General features: G+C 41.1%; 1 protein-coding gene across 1 annotated transcript in view; it reads left to right on the top strand.

Moving 5' to 3' along the window:
* Positions 1 to 13,901, top strand: part of ADAM12 (ADAM metallopeptidase domain 12) — a 185,592-nt gene that overhangs the window by 125,805 nt on the left and 45,886 nt on the right. The window contains exons 9-11 of the mRNA XM_005143735.3: positions 641 to 810; positions 1,981 to 2,065; positions 7,202 to 7,350. Coding sequence (XP_005143792.2) covers positions 641 to 810; positions 1,981 to 2,065; positions 7,202 to 7,350 — 404 coding nt within the window. The remainder of the gene's footprint in view (positions 1 to 640; positions 811 to 1,980; positions 2,066 to 7,201; positions 7,351 to 13,901) is intronic.

Below are 13,901 nucleotides of genomic sequence, written 5' to 3'. Positions count from 1 at the left end.
CTTTTCTCCAGCTGTCAGCCAAATCTATTGATCAGTTCTTGAATCCTTCTTCATATTAGTCTCACATTGTTAGCTCTGCTCCGTTGCTAATGCTGCTGTGGCTCCCTCTTGTAGCAATTGTGGCATTTAGCAGTGGGATAATGCTGTATGTAGCTTACTCTGCTAAAATCACTTGTTTTCATGTGCAAGACTGGATGACTTTAGCTAATTTTCACCTATGGGTTTGAACCACAACTGTAGTATTGCAGTAGAGCTTCCTCTACCTCTTGAATTGCATTGGTGCTAATGATGGAGGGCAGCCATGGAAAGAGTCATCTGCCATAGCAAGTTTGTTCAGAAGTGAAGGTCACCTGAAAGTAGATATATCTTGAAGGAAGACACCAAACTTGGGAGGCCCGTAGAGAAGTAGTGTGACTCTGGATCTCTTTGAATTCCTTATGGGTATTTAGTCAGGTCAGAACTGTTTTCTGTAAGCCATTGAAGTATTTCATCTGAGGCAGTCCTATCAGACTGCAAAAGAGACTGTTTAAGCCTGTACAAGAAAGGTTCATATGCATGTTATGCTTCTGTTGAAATACTCTAATCCAGTGTGGCCAAAAATATGCTTTAGAGACATGTTAATATTTTCTTTTCTCATTAGTTCTATAGGCCACTAAATATTCGAGTAGCCCTGGTTGGAGTGGAAGTATGGAATGACATGGATAAGTGCTCTATTTCTCAAGACCCTTTCACCAGCCTCCATGAGTTCCTGGACTGGAGAAAGCTAAAACTACTACCTCGTAAACCCCATGACAACGCACAGCTGATAAGGTAGACTTCACATTGCATTTAAAACCAGCTGGGATTTCAGTGATTTAGGAATAACTGTAGTGAATTCTCCCCCACTTGCTAAGCTGTTGGGAGGAACATCTGTGCTCCTGAGGGTTTGTTGTTCCCCTCTGCAAATATCAAGCATTAAAGCGCTTTGCAGAGAGCTTCAGCAGATGTTTCAGATGAATTTCCTTCCACACCTCTGCAGTAGCCTTGTTATTTGTAGATCCTTCTTGAATACAACTCATGTAGAAGTGTAGATGTGTAATAAGCTCCTAAATACTTAAGGTGTGAATACACAAGCAGTTTAAGTTCATGTCAGTCCAAATTGTTACTGGAAAAGGCAGTCCTGCCTTCATCCCAAATGCTGAGATAAGGGGGCACTATGTGAAACCTGTTACTTAGTAGGAAAACCTCAGTAAACTTTAAAACACAGTCTAAATTGGACAATTCATTTGCATTTGTGACTTACAAAATGAATTCATACACATCATTTACTCTGCTGTTTCCTCAATTGTTTCAATTGTTGTTTCAAGTAATTGAATTAAAACATGCTCAAAGTAAAAGCACTATTAAAACAGTAAGAGAAACATCTCTTTCTTGAATCAGGTATCAGTTTGCTCAATTCACTATTCTTTATATTATGCAGATAATTGATGACTTAGTATTTAAAAGAAGCTCTTTACTCATTGCATACATATTTTTACATTAGCTGTTTAAGAATAGAGTCCTTCCAAACTGTCCCTCGTGAGATATTTGATTATTCTATTATATTCTAGGCTGCATATTATAGCAAGCAGCATATAAATTTTGCACTGCATTAAAACAACCCTTCTTTGAGCTAGAGGCATTATTTTCATGTTTCTATTTCTATTCCCAACTTCAGTCATGGAAAAGAAAAAGGAAAGAGGGGTCCTGTTACAGCAGCAAGCACAAAGGATGGTGATCAAATGCATCTTTCTCATAGCAGGGATGCTGTCATTGTCAGTTTGGCAGGTCGGCATGACTAATCTATGCTTTTCATTGTTTTAAACCTGTAAATGTCTGGAGCTGCCACATTTGAAATGGGATCTTTGAGACTGTTAGAAATATAAGGCTGAAAACACTAGGGAGGTATCTTGGTATTGAATGGTGATGCTGTGATTCTTCTCCTTTCCTGCCCTCCTGCAGCGGTGTGTACTTCCAAGGGACTACCATTGGCATGGCACCCATAATGAGCATGTGCACTGCAGAGCAGTCTGGAGGGGTTGTCATGGTAAGTAGTAAAAACACAGGGCTTGAAACTGGCCCAACTGGTGAGACACGTTCTCAAGTTTTATAGTACTATATTGTGTAGCAGAACGTCAGCCCCATTTGTCCCATTTTCAATCTCATTACCTGTATCTACATTCAGGTTGCTTGTAAATGGTAGTTTCCATAGTGAAAAGAATCAAAATATTGCATTAAAATGCAGCCTGATCTCTTTGCAGGAATCTCCTACTCCTAATTATCATTAAATCAGGTGCTGAGGTGCTGTGAAGGATGAGAACCAGAAGCTGTATTTGTTATGGACTCGGGTACACTAGTGCTGTAAGCAGCATCTATCCTGCATCTTTTATTGTATTGATTTTATCCTGTATTTACAAAGTCTCCTGTGTAAGGCCTTATTTTTCATCTTTGCAACATAGTGGTTTTACACTGCCAGACAACAAGAGCTAACAATGGCAGTGTTTATTCTACCTGAGTCTCTCTCAATGAGTATCCCTAGTAATGCTGTTGTTAGATGCTGGGCATGATGAACATAAAAGCAAACATTTTGGCCAACTTTTGGAAATAATTATTTCATAATTATTTTGTTTTCTAATTTTGAACAGTGCTTTGTGCCAAGGAGGGGAAGGAAGTGTTGCATTAACTAAGATCTGCAATACAAGTACTTTGAATAGAATTAGATATGGACTCCCAGAGCTTGCAGCCCACTGACAGGCTCAGTTGGTGACCTCAGAGTTCAACTCCAGAGCAGAAAAGGCAGGGAGCCCTCAAAAACTCTTAGGTAGTCTCTGAGTTCACTCTGCATGTGCTGAAAACCTTTGTTTCCTATGGCTTTGTTGAGACTTCCAGCACCTCAGGTGATGTGCTAGTTCTCTTCAGCTCTGCTGGGCACCTCAGCTGCAGATCTCTATGTGAATGAGGGGGGAACTTACTGACAAGTGTCAATCCAAATAGTGGGATAATCCCAGAGACAGTCCCTTTGAAGCTGCTGCTTTTCCTTCCTTCTTAACTAGAGTGCAAGTTGAGCTTGGTCCACAATGCATGGCCCCTTTGTGGTCTCGGACAAGCAGCCAAACTGGGGTGATGTATCCATACATGGTAGATGTATGCATTCCGGATGGGGAAAATTTACAAGGTGAGCAGGGAAGCTGAGGTGTAGGAGAGCTGGAAAGAACAATCAGATCACAGAATACGGAGAAAGCCATGCCAAATTATAGATAAGATAAAGACTTCAGCTTCCTGTTAGCTTTAGAAGTTGAGTCTCTAATTGGTGTTTATAACAGCTTTTCATTCGGTACCTGGGCCATAGGTACACAATGAAAAGGAGGAAAAGAGGAAGAAAAAGTGCCTTGCAGTGCACTTCCAAATCTTGACAAAGACATATATGAGGCAGACAGCTCCATTTTATCCACTTCAGGCCAGTAGTCCCTGTTTTGGCTTTATCTGCGGTCAGAGATGCCCATAACGACAACCTTTTTGTCCTTCTAATTTTCAGCATAAGCTTTCAAATACTCTGCAGGGTGTTTTACTGCAAAGTCAGTGCTCTTCACTCTGGGAACTGTCATTTTACACAGAAACAACAAAAAATTAGTTCATTCCAGTAACAAAAAACCCAAGAATCAGCATTTCTTAAAAGTGCTCTCAAGGCTCTGCCAGAGGAGACATTGATTTGGATGTCCAGGAGAAACTCAGTGTCAGTGTATGACTCATGGGCCGGGCTGCAGCTTCAGTTGTGCAGGGAAACATGATGTTTCCCAGAGATCTCACCTCAGTGAACTGAAACTTCTGAGGTGTAAGTTAGTTCAAGGCTTGTGCAGCATAACCAGAAACTTTGCCAGTTATTTAAGCCTCAAAAAGGAGCCAAATCTAAAACAAGCAAACACTCATCCCCAAAACCCAAATGGGTTAGCAAAAAAAACCCTAACCCTCCCCCAAGTCAATAAAGGCTAATTCAGGGGTACATAAAGAACAGTTTTCTATATACCAGTATTCACAAAAGAAAGCTCTAAATTTGGAAGATACACACATTGAAGAATAACCTGAAGGATATAGTGCTCAAATGTCTCAACACTGAGCAACTGAACATTTGCTCATCCTTATAATTCAGTCACCCTCTTGCCCATCCCACCCTGAACATTCAATACCAAAAAGCTTCTTCCACACACTGAAAGAGGCAATGAACAGATTGCATGAGAAACTGTAGTCATCCTTGTATGATCTGATTTTCCTGATTGATTTTGCAGTTGGCCAGCTCTACTATATGATCTAAATTCCTCTTGTCATACCTCCCTGAGAGCCTGCCCATCTCTACTGTCCTGTAGGGCTGAATTCCCTCAGTAGTAGGTGACCTCCTGTCTCCCACTAGTTTTAAGAGAAACACAAAGCAGGGAGAGCAGTATCTGAGTATGAAAAGCTTTTGGTGTATTAAGACCATTCTAGTTTTGTTTTACTGTGATGGTTCTGTCGCATAGCAGAAAGACAAAACAGAAGCTGATGTTAAAGCAAGTCTTTGACACGTGATTCGGTCTTCATTCTTCTGTTTCAAAAGGTTACCCATTGAATTCATGGATTTAAAAGTAATGTTGCTGTAATGCAGTATTGCCACTCATGGGAAATTAGGCTAAATGAGAAGTGTGGAACTGAGGCACTTATATTTTGCTTATATGAAATAAAAGTATGGTTTAAGAAACTTGTTCCTGCCTCCATGGGAAGCACCAGAATTGGAGCATTTGTCTATTCTAGCTGTAGGTGATAGTATTTTATTATTTACAATTTGATCTGAATCTCAGTGGAATGGAGCAGAGTTCAGCCGAAAGCAGCTGCATGTTTTGTGCAACAGCTTATAATGGCTTAACAGTAGATAGTTGCTTATTCAGTGGTTGTGAAACTGTTTGGTAACGACTTTTACTGCTCAAGTTAACTTTAAAAGACCCTGGTGGGATAAATCAAAGTCATATTGCTATTCATTTCTTCAGTCCTTGTGACACTTAAATGGTCTCAGTATCAAATGGGACATGTCACTGTTTGTTTTGATAATTTTCATTTATGCTCTCTTCAAATAAGCTCTTTTGCTGAGACATCACATTCCTTGTTTTAAAAACCCTCTCTAGAAACTGATAAAATTGCATTCCAAAGGGATCTGAGCAAGTAATGAGAACCGCATGGGCTGCAATTATTGTTTGCCTAGTCAAGACCCAAATTGCATTTCAGCATTTATTGCTCTAGTTTTGGAGTGGACTGTGTGAATTCTTGGGTTTCTTTTTAATTGCCATCTTTAGGGGTGTTCAGATACAGACATTCTCTGTTCAGTTAGTAGAAGAGATACTGGCAAAGTAAAGAACTGAGCTCAGTTTGTTGAGTCTAGGTAGCCCCGTGTTTAGAGGGGTTTCTGTCTTGACTACATACCCCTAATTTCAAAGCATCACTCCAATGTGTCACCAGTAAATTATATGGAATTATTTCATTGTTTTCCCTATCTTCAGTCCTGGATTTATTTCCAGTTAAATGAGAGGTTGTGCTCTCAATTTCATAGAATTCTCTAAATATTTCATCAATTACTGCAAGTTCAAACATATCATATACCAATCTGTGACTAGTATCTATATAAGACATCTCCATAGGTAATAATTGTGCAGAACTATGTATTTCCTTGATTATTACAGCTTATCTTGCTGCATAGCTTTACTCTTGTTTCTTTTACTAGGACAGGTTGTACAGCTTCTTTCAGCAAACAGGCATTTTAGACTATAACTGCAAACAAACTGCCTGTCACAAGATTTGTATATTAAATTCAGGTAAAGCTAAAAAGAGATCCTTTCTTCAAGGACAAAATTCTTTTGAGTTTATTCCCAGTGCAGAAGGAGAGGTTCTTGGTTTCAGTATGGCTGCATTCTCTTTTTGATTTTGTTTTCTGCTTAGGAAATGATTTATTAAAGACATTAGCACAGATATATGAAAGAAGAAGCTCTTGAATCTACCCCAAGTCATGTATTAAGGGCTTCATTAATATATAGCTAATGTTTTAGACAGTTTTACCTTTCACTTCTTTTTAGTCTGAAAGTTGGCTTAGTTGATACTGGAAGAGTTATTTAAACTGAGTATATTCATATATGCTTTTAGACCAGGCAGTGGTACATAGCCATTCCATTTACTGACTGATAAATGGATCATGCAGTGGATCATGCATTTATATTACATGTTTATGCCTTAAGGGAGAGCTTTCCTATGAGTACAGTGGATAATTTTTCCCCTTAGGGAAAATTATCGATGTGGAAAGGTCTCTTACTTGTGGTTAAGCCAAAACATCAGCCTGTAATGAGATCATGCAGTCAATTTCTCAGACATAATTGTCCCAAAAATTGGCATTTCAATGAGGATTGATGTTAATATTTCAATTTGACACTTGGAGAATTTAGAGTATTCATAGGTGTTAATAAAAGTCCATCAAACATTTTGACTTGCTTTGTCCTTTCCTTGTAAAAAGGTTTTCGAAGGTACTTGGTTTTTCTTACAAGGCTTGTGAAGTTTTGGACTTTCTGATGTTAAAGAAAGAGTCTGAAGAATAAAAAGAGACCGAGTGAAATCTCTTGTTCACTGACATGAAGGATCTCACTTCTCCCTCATCACACTAATCCTCTCCCATAAATTATCACCCTTTCCAACAGTCCACAGCTTGGTGACTGCTTTCTGCTACTGCCTTGTCTTGGGATTCTGGGGTATTTATTGAACAGGAGAATTTTAAGCCCTAAATAAAGAGATGGGCCTGATGTTCAAAGCTGCCTGATGGTCTCAAGTGTTTTAACACAGACAAGGCCCGCAGTGATGTGATATAGGGGTGGACTTGGTAGTCCTGGGGTAATGGCTGGACTTGGTGATCTTAAAGGTCTTTACCAACCTAGTTGATTCTATGATTCTGTGTGCTGGGGAGTCTGGGTGGCCATGACAGATGGGCTGTCCTGAAATTCCCACTCTGCACTTGGTATACGTGGATGAATTTTAAACTGGGTCTATTTAACAACAGTGCAACTACAGCTGCTAAGTTGATAAAACATTCAAAGTATAAGAAATAGGACTTTAGAGGGGGAATGTGTGTTCTGAAGTGTTTTCACATGTGGATTTGACTGGTTCTGTTGGTGTTTTTAAGGATCACTCAGAAAACCCTCTAGGTGCAGCCGTCACACTGGCTCATGAGCTGGGACACAACTTTGGGATGAATCATGATACATTGGAGAGGGGCTGTAACTGCAAAGCATCTACGGATAAAGGGGGTTGCATCATGAACCCCTCTACTGGGTAAGTGCGAAGGAAAACACTGGGATGTCACAGTTGGAGTGGAAAATGTTTACTTTCATTTTGTGTTTCAGGAACATTTTAAAGGTAAAAACTAAAAAGCCTTTTCAATGCCTGTCAAATCTTCTCGCAGTTATTCCCCTTGAGGTGGAACAATTAAACTTGTTATCAGGGTGCAGCATGTACCCTTGTACCTTTCTATTTCTATGTCAGCAGCATGAGAGGCAAAAATGCTGGAAGCAACTGGTTAATTACAAACAAGAAAAGTTCCACAAAACTGCATTGCAAGTATTGAATGAGAATTTCACCTTTTCTCATCTTGCCAACTGAGTATCAGTCTTAATAGGAAGCTGCATCCCAAGGCCAAGACTAAGATGAACAGGAAATAAAGTAATGCAGGAAATGCATTATTAGACTCTCTGTAAAGCCTTTTGCAGAGTAAAGTCTCTCTGTAAAGTCTTGTGCAGAGAATGTTCTTAGTTTTGCACAAACTTTTGCATTTCACCCCTTGTTATAATTATGTAGCAGTTTTAGAATGAGCAAATTAAATCTGTAAGGTCAGTGGGGTTAAGGCTGTTCAGTGGCCAGAGGGAGATCTTCCAAGAAAAGATATAAGACACCATGGAAAATAAAGCCAGTGAACTCATGGTCATCTCCCTGTGTCCGTGCAGAACGATTACTGATGATAAAGGCACGATGCCAATGGAGAAGCGCAGTGGTTTTGTAGACACAAAAAGTACAGGCACCATGACCAGGGTAACTAGTTGCAGCTGGCTTCTCTGTGTTGTAAAGTGCTGGTAGAAACTGAGTGATATATGAATGAATGAGTTCTCTACATCAATATTCATACACAAATGGATAGGATTAAACTGAAGTAGGAGACAGTAGGTTCACCAAAGGTTTGTGATGGGAAGTGATGTGCTGGGCTGGATTGCCTGCAGAAATGTTACTGCCTGTGACTGGAAGCTGGGAAGAGCCAGTGGGACAAATATCTGCCAGCAGTGTCCTGTAGGTACAGCTGGATTTGTCTTAGGGCAAGAGGATGGTCTGGATGATCCTGTGATGTCTCTTCCAGCTCCAGCATTCTCTGTGTGTGCTTAAATTTCATCTGTTGCTTAGAAATCTCTTCTGGGAATTGTGATCAGCTCAACCTCTGCCTTCTCCGAGGCATGTTTCTGGGAAAGGAGAACAGCAATGTGGGAGAGGCCAGGGAGTGTTGGGCAGGATTCCTCCCTGCTGGTCAGCCTAACAGCAGCCTTGGCGTTTCTTCAAAGGCATGCTGTCACCCTCCTTCAAGGCAGAAAAAGGGATCCTGGCCAGAGACCAAGCACAGCAAGTTAGGAGACAAACAAAAGAGAGATGTGTGTGTGTGGAGGAGAATGAGAGTAACTTCTGCACTGTGGAAAAGACAAATAACTGGGCCCTTCTGAAACAATAGGTAGTAAATATCCACATGGAATTGCATTCTGCAGCACATCAGGGCTCGGATGTACACTGAAAACCAGCTGAAGTTGGAAGTAGGGTTCTGAGGTGAGGTGATGTGAGAGCTGGTAAGGAGTGGGCAGATGGGTTTAGGCTCTGAGCTCCAGACAGATGTGAGACAGCTTTAGTCAGCTGAGTTACTGGTTGGGCATCCAGTTATCCCACTTTAGGAAATAAATAGAGAAGATGCTCTCAGGACAGATATGTCTAGATAATTCCTGAGCTCAACTTGCGAACATGTCTTTAATGTGAGATTGGATAGCTCTTCCCTGCTTCTGCCTCCTGCACCAGAGTCCTTTGGGTGTATCTGAACCTTGCTCTGTGCTGGATGTGCCAGTCATAGAATGAGCACTGGATCATAGAATGGTTTGGGTTGAAAGGGACCTTACAGATCAAAGCTGTAGCAGCTCAGCATGCTCCTCAGATACGACTCCAAGCAGCTCAGCTCACTTCATGTTGGGGTTTCTATAGCACCTTACAGCTTAAAGGCTGTGCTTCCTTCAACAACCCCAACACCCCATATGTTGGACAGTCTGGGGAGGGGGGCATCGGGTACACTTCAGCTTTGGAATCACAGAGTAGTTAGGGTTGGAAAGGACCTTAAGTTCATCCAGTTCCAACCCCTGCCATGGGCAGGGACACCTCACACTAAACCAGGTCACCCAAGGCTCTGTCCAACCTGGCCTTGAACACTGCCAGGGATGGAGCATTCACAACCTCCCTGGGCAACCCATTCCAGTGCCTCAGCACCCTAACAGTAAAGAGCTTCTTCCTTATGCTCCCTTTGAATTTTTACCCAGCTTTGTATAAAACCTGTGCCTGAGCAGGAGTTGTGGCATTCCCAGGACTGAGTTTGCTGTTGTGTTTGCACTGATTATTGATTTATAAATGGAAATTTTAACATCAGGTTTTCAGCCTCAGGCTTTACCTTCTACTGTGCTGTCGATCTATAACAGGTATTCTGGGAGAATCCTTTATGCCTGAAGCCAAACTGCATTTTACCAGTTAAAGATTAATACTTTGAATATTTACCCCACACTTGTCCAATAGCAGTTTTCCTCAGAGCACCATTAGTCAGGAAACCAAAGAGGTTTTGGCTCTGGAAGTACATGTCTGTTAAGGAAAGGCCAAGTGAATATTCCCTACCTGAAATGTACTCTTGGAACAGCAAAAACAAAGGGCATCCCAGGGTAGGCACAGACATTTAGATAGATAGCTTGCTCTTTCAGTGTATTCATTGGCACTCACTCTGTGCACCTCTAATTTCTGTTGGTTTAAGGTAGATCTAATAAGTGCAAGGAAGCAAAACCTTTTGGCTGTAGCTGGTGCAAAAAGTCCAAGCCCTGCAAAGTCCTTATCTGACATCAAATAGGAAATATCTAGGTTATAGCAGCAAGGCCTCTGTAAATGTAACTTTGGAGTCATTCATGTGGTTGTGCAGCAAAAGGGAATGTTTAAAGGCTTTTTACTTAAAAGTGATTTCATTAATTATTGCTATTTCTTTCAGTTCTTGTGTTTCATTCTTTGAAGAGGGCTTAGAAATGACTTCTTGGTAGAAAGAATCTCCAGGGATCAGTGTGGAATTTAAACTCTGTTTGTTCTGTCCTTTAATGTGCTTCTTATAGGTTTTACCCTTAAAAGATGCCAGCAAGATGTATACCACTTGTGTGTGAGCTGCAAATGCCTTAAAGATCCTCTACATTGGGAAAATATCTTTTCTATAGCATAGAATTAAGCATATAAAACCCCCAAAATTGTGCCACTCCAGGCTTTTTAGAGATTCAAATGTCTGCTATGGAAATCACATAAATTCCCCTGTAGAAGTTTGGGGATTTGCCATAAAAATAGGATCAATAGGGAAATATTTAATATTAACACATTGTTCCCTTTTATATCCATATGTTTTAGTGATATTCTTCCAGTTCTTTCCGATTGTTTTGACCATAGACTGTTCCAAGTGAAAAAGAAGGATATAAGAAGTCTTACAGATACTTGCAAATCTTTTTACTGACATCACAGTATCTGACAGCTAAGGGAGGATGCTGAACCAGTGAGGCCATTTCCATATTCCACTAGTTTTCCAGGTATCACCCTAAAAGTTTCCACTCTTGGGAGTGAAAATACTCTTCCTGACAGCTAGATAAATACTGATGAGTTCCGGTGAAACCCAAGGCATTAGTCTAGATTTATACCACTGCAACTAAAAGCAGAATTTGGCATCAACTGCAGAGCAAAATTATGCCCATTAGCAGTTCACTCACTTTGGAAATGCACTTTCTGTGTGCTCCTTCATCAGAATTGAGCACAGGCTTCTCAATGTGGGGTTGAAGTTGGTTTGAGTTTCCCCAAAGTAGTTGAAAGAGTTCATAAAGGCTTGAAATTTCTTGTCAGCCTTAAGGGAAACGAAACCTTTACAGTCAGTCTTTTCTCCTCCTGTAAACCCAAGGGTTTATACTTCCCCTCACCCACATGTGCGTGTCCTTGCCAATAGCATGCTTTTCTAGTTTATATATAGATGCCTTACAGGACTAGCTTGTCATCGGGGAAGCTGAGCATCCTGGAAACATGTTCTTCCTTCCCTCTTACAGAAAGTACTCCTTGATGCCCTTCCATCCCCCACACACACACGTTAGTTTAGGTGTTAATGAGAGACCAGGAATCCACTAAGGACATCAAGTTGTACCATTCAGAAGCTGATCCTACTGTCGTTTCCATCCCTTTGCTGAGTCCCATGACTTGCTATAATGAAAGCTTCTTTCACAGAAGTGTGTTGAACTAACCAGGTTCCTTTCTTGTTGCTGAATCATCCTGGCTAATTGAGATGCCAGGCAGGCTCCTAGGATGGACCCGTTTGTTTCATCTCTCTTTGCACTTCCATAGACACAAGCAGGTTTTTCACCATGAGGATGGAAAAGAGGATGACAGGAAGAGGGCTGCTTTGTAGTGTTTCCTCCAGTCCCCTTTGCACCTGGCTGTGAGAATGGCAGACGTTTCTCCAGGTCTGTCCTATTGCACATGCCCCATTTCTTTTGCCATCCATGTATTGTGAGAGGTAATACTTTTTATTGACCTGGAAAGTGCATGGAAGGAAAGGTGCATACTTTAACCATAGCCTAAAAGATGTCTTTACAGCTATGAATCATAGGGGGCTTTTACACACTGCTTCAGCAGACCCCACTTTCCCCATTGCACTGAAACTACACACGGAAAAGGCTTGGAGTCTGACCTGGGATATTTCTGTTCTAGTAGTTCCAATGCATATGCTGGTTTGCATCCCAGTGGTGGCACAAAGCAACAAAAAGCTAGTTGGTGTCATGCAGTAGGATAAGCAAGGAAGCAGCATCCCTGGCAGTGTTCAAGGCCAGGTTGGACACAGGGACTTGGAGCAGCTGCTCTAGTGGAAGGTGCCCCTGCCCATGCCAGTGGGTTGGAACTGGGTGATCTTAAGGTCCTTTCCAACCCAAACCAGTCTGGGGTTCTATCATTTATGACTTCATATGTTACAGGGACATGGAACTTGAAATGTAACTCTTTGACTTCATGCTGGTGGAAATGCCTCTGTTTTGCCCAAGCTGCAGAACACTCTGGGGCTCTGCTCCAAGCAAGAGACCAGGTTTTGTGTAGTGATCATAAGTGAAGAAAAAGGAGACATGGAACTGAAATCAATTCTTTAACCTCTCTGTTACTGATCATCACTTTAGAGGATTTTTGCCTCTCTGTAGAAAATAAGAGCTAATATTGAGTAATTGCCTTTCAGTACATAATTTCACTTTAATTACAGAGAAGCAGGGTATGGGGGAGGGAAATAATTAAGAACAAAGAAAGAGCATGTAATAAAATCTTACCTAGAAAAATACTGGTTCATTTACTGTTAAAATTTGGAGACATTTTTAACCAATCCAAACCCCACCCACTGTTGGCAGTATGTTTTTAAGTGAAATTAAAACCTTTATGTTAGAATTAGCCGATGGGAAGCTGGGAATGAGAATGAGGGCAAAACATGATCTGTTAACAGTCAGCTGAGTGACAGTCCCAAATGAAACTGATTGACTTGATCTAAGTACTGCTGAGGAGAAATGGGGGAACATTAAGATGGGAAGGACCATCAGGTGGGCTTCTTGCTGGTACCACTGAAAAAGAGCATTGGTACATACTACAGTTGAATTCCCTCTAGGAATAATCAGGTATTCTGCACCGAACTCTGAGTGCATTGGTTACAATTAAGGCTAAATAAAAGTATTTAGTTAGAACCATAGACTTTTATCCTGTGTAATAGTACCAGATGTCTGTGAGTAGCTAAAATGTGACACTCAGCAAGACCATGAATTGCACAGAAGACATCATAAATGTGAGCATTCCCTTTTGCCCCACTGGTGATGAGCTGGTTCTTGGGTTAGTTACACGAATGGCCCATGCATCCAAGGATAGGTTAGAAAACATTTGGTCTTTGTTGCATGTTACAAGCCAATTCTCAACTGTTTTAAAAGTGTGTGATCTGGGAGAATCTATGTGATCTGGGAGAAGAAGCTGTCCTTGAAAGGCAGCTTTCCCATAAGGAAGAAGCAGTTAACATCTGATGCTTCCCTTTCATGCTTTAACTTCAGGGGCCAAGGGGAGGTGCATTACACTTTAGCTTGTGTCACTCAGAGCATCAGTTTCTGCTGGCAAACAGAAATTGTTTGCCAGCCCCCTGTGCTAACAAATATATTATCAGAGGCATCTAAAATAGTTGTTCATTTTCTCCTCTTCCCTCATCCCCAGTTAATGCTTGTTTCACATTGTTGAAGGTCTTACTTTCCTTTGCTTCCTGATTTTCCTAGTGCAAACTCTGATTTAAACTCTTCAGTACTCTAAGGTTTCTTCAGTGTTCATGTTCATTGTAAGGGCAGGGTTAGCAGGAGGTTTGGCACTCGCATAGAGCTGTTATTTCAGGAGTCCAGCAATCAGTACGCTCCCTCTTCCCTAAGCTGCTGGGATCTACAGGTGCTTCTGGAAATGCTCCCCAGAGCCACTGAGGTGTCACAACTTGGATTAGGTATTTGTTGTCTCTATTCAAGTTAAATGGTAGGTAA

The sequence above is a fragment of the Melopsittacus undulatus genome, chromosome 4 (assembly GCF_012275295.1).
Source record: "Melopsittacus undulatus isolate bMelUnd1 chromosome 4, bMelUnd1.mat.Z, whole genome shotgun sequence".
NCBI classification, from domain to species: domain Eukaryota; kingdom Metazoa; phylum Chordata; class Aves; order Psittaciformes; family Psittaculidae; genus Melopsittacus; species Melopsittacus undulatus.
This window is presented reverse-complemented; position numbering and strand designations above follow the sequence as displayed.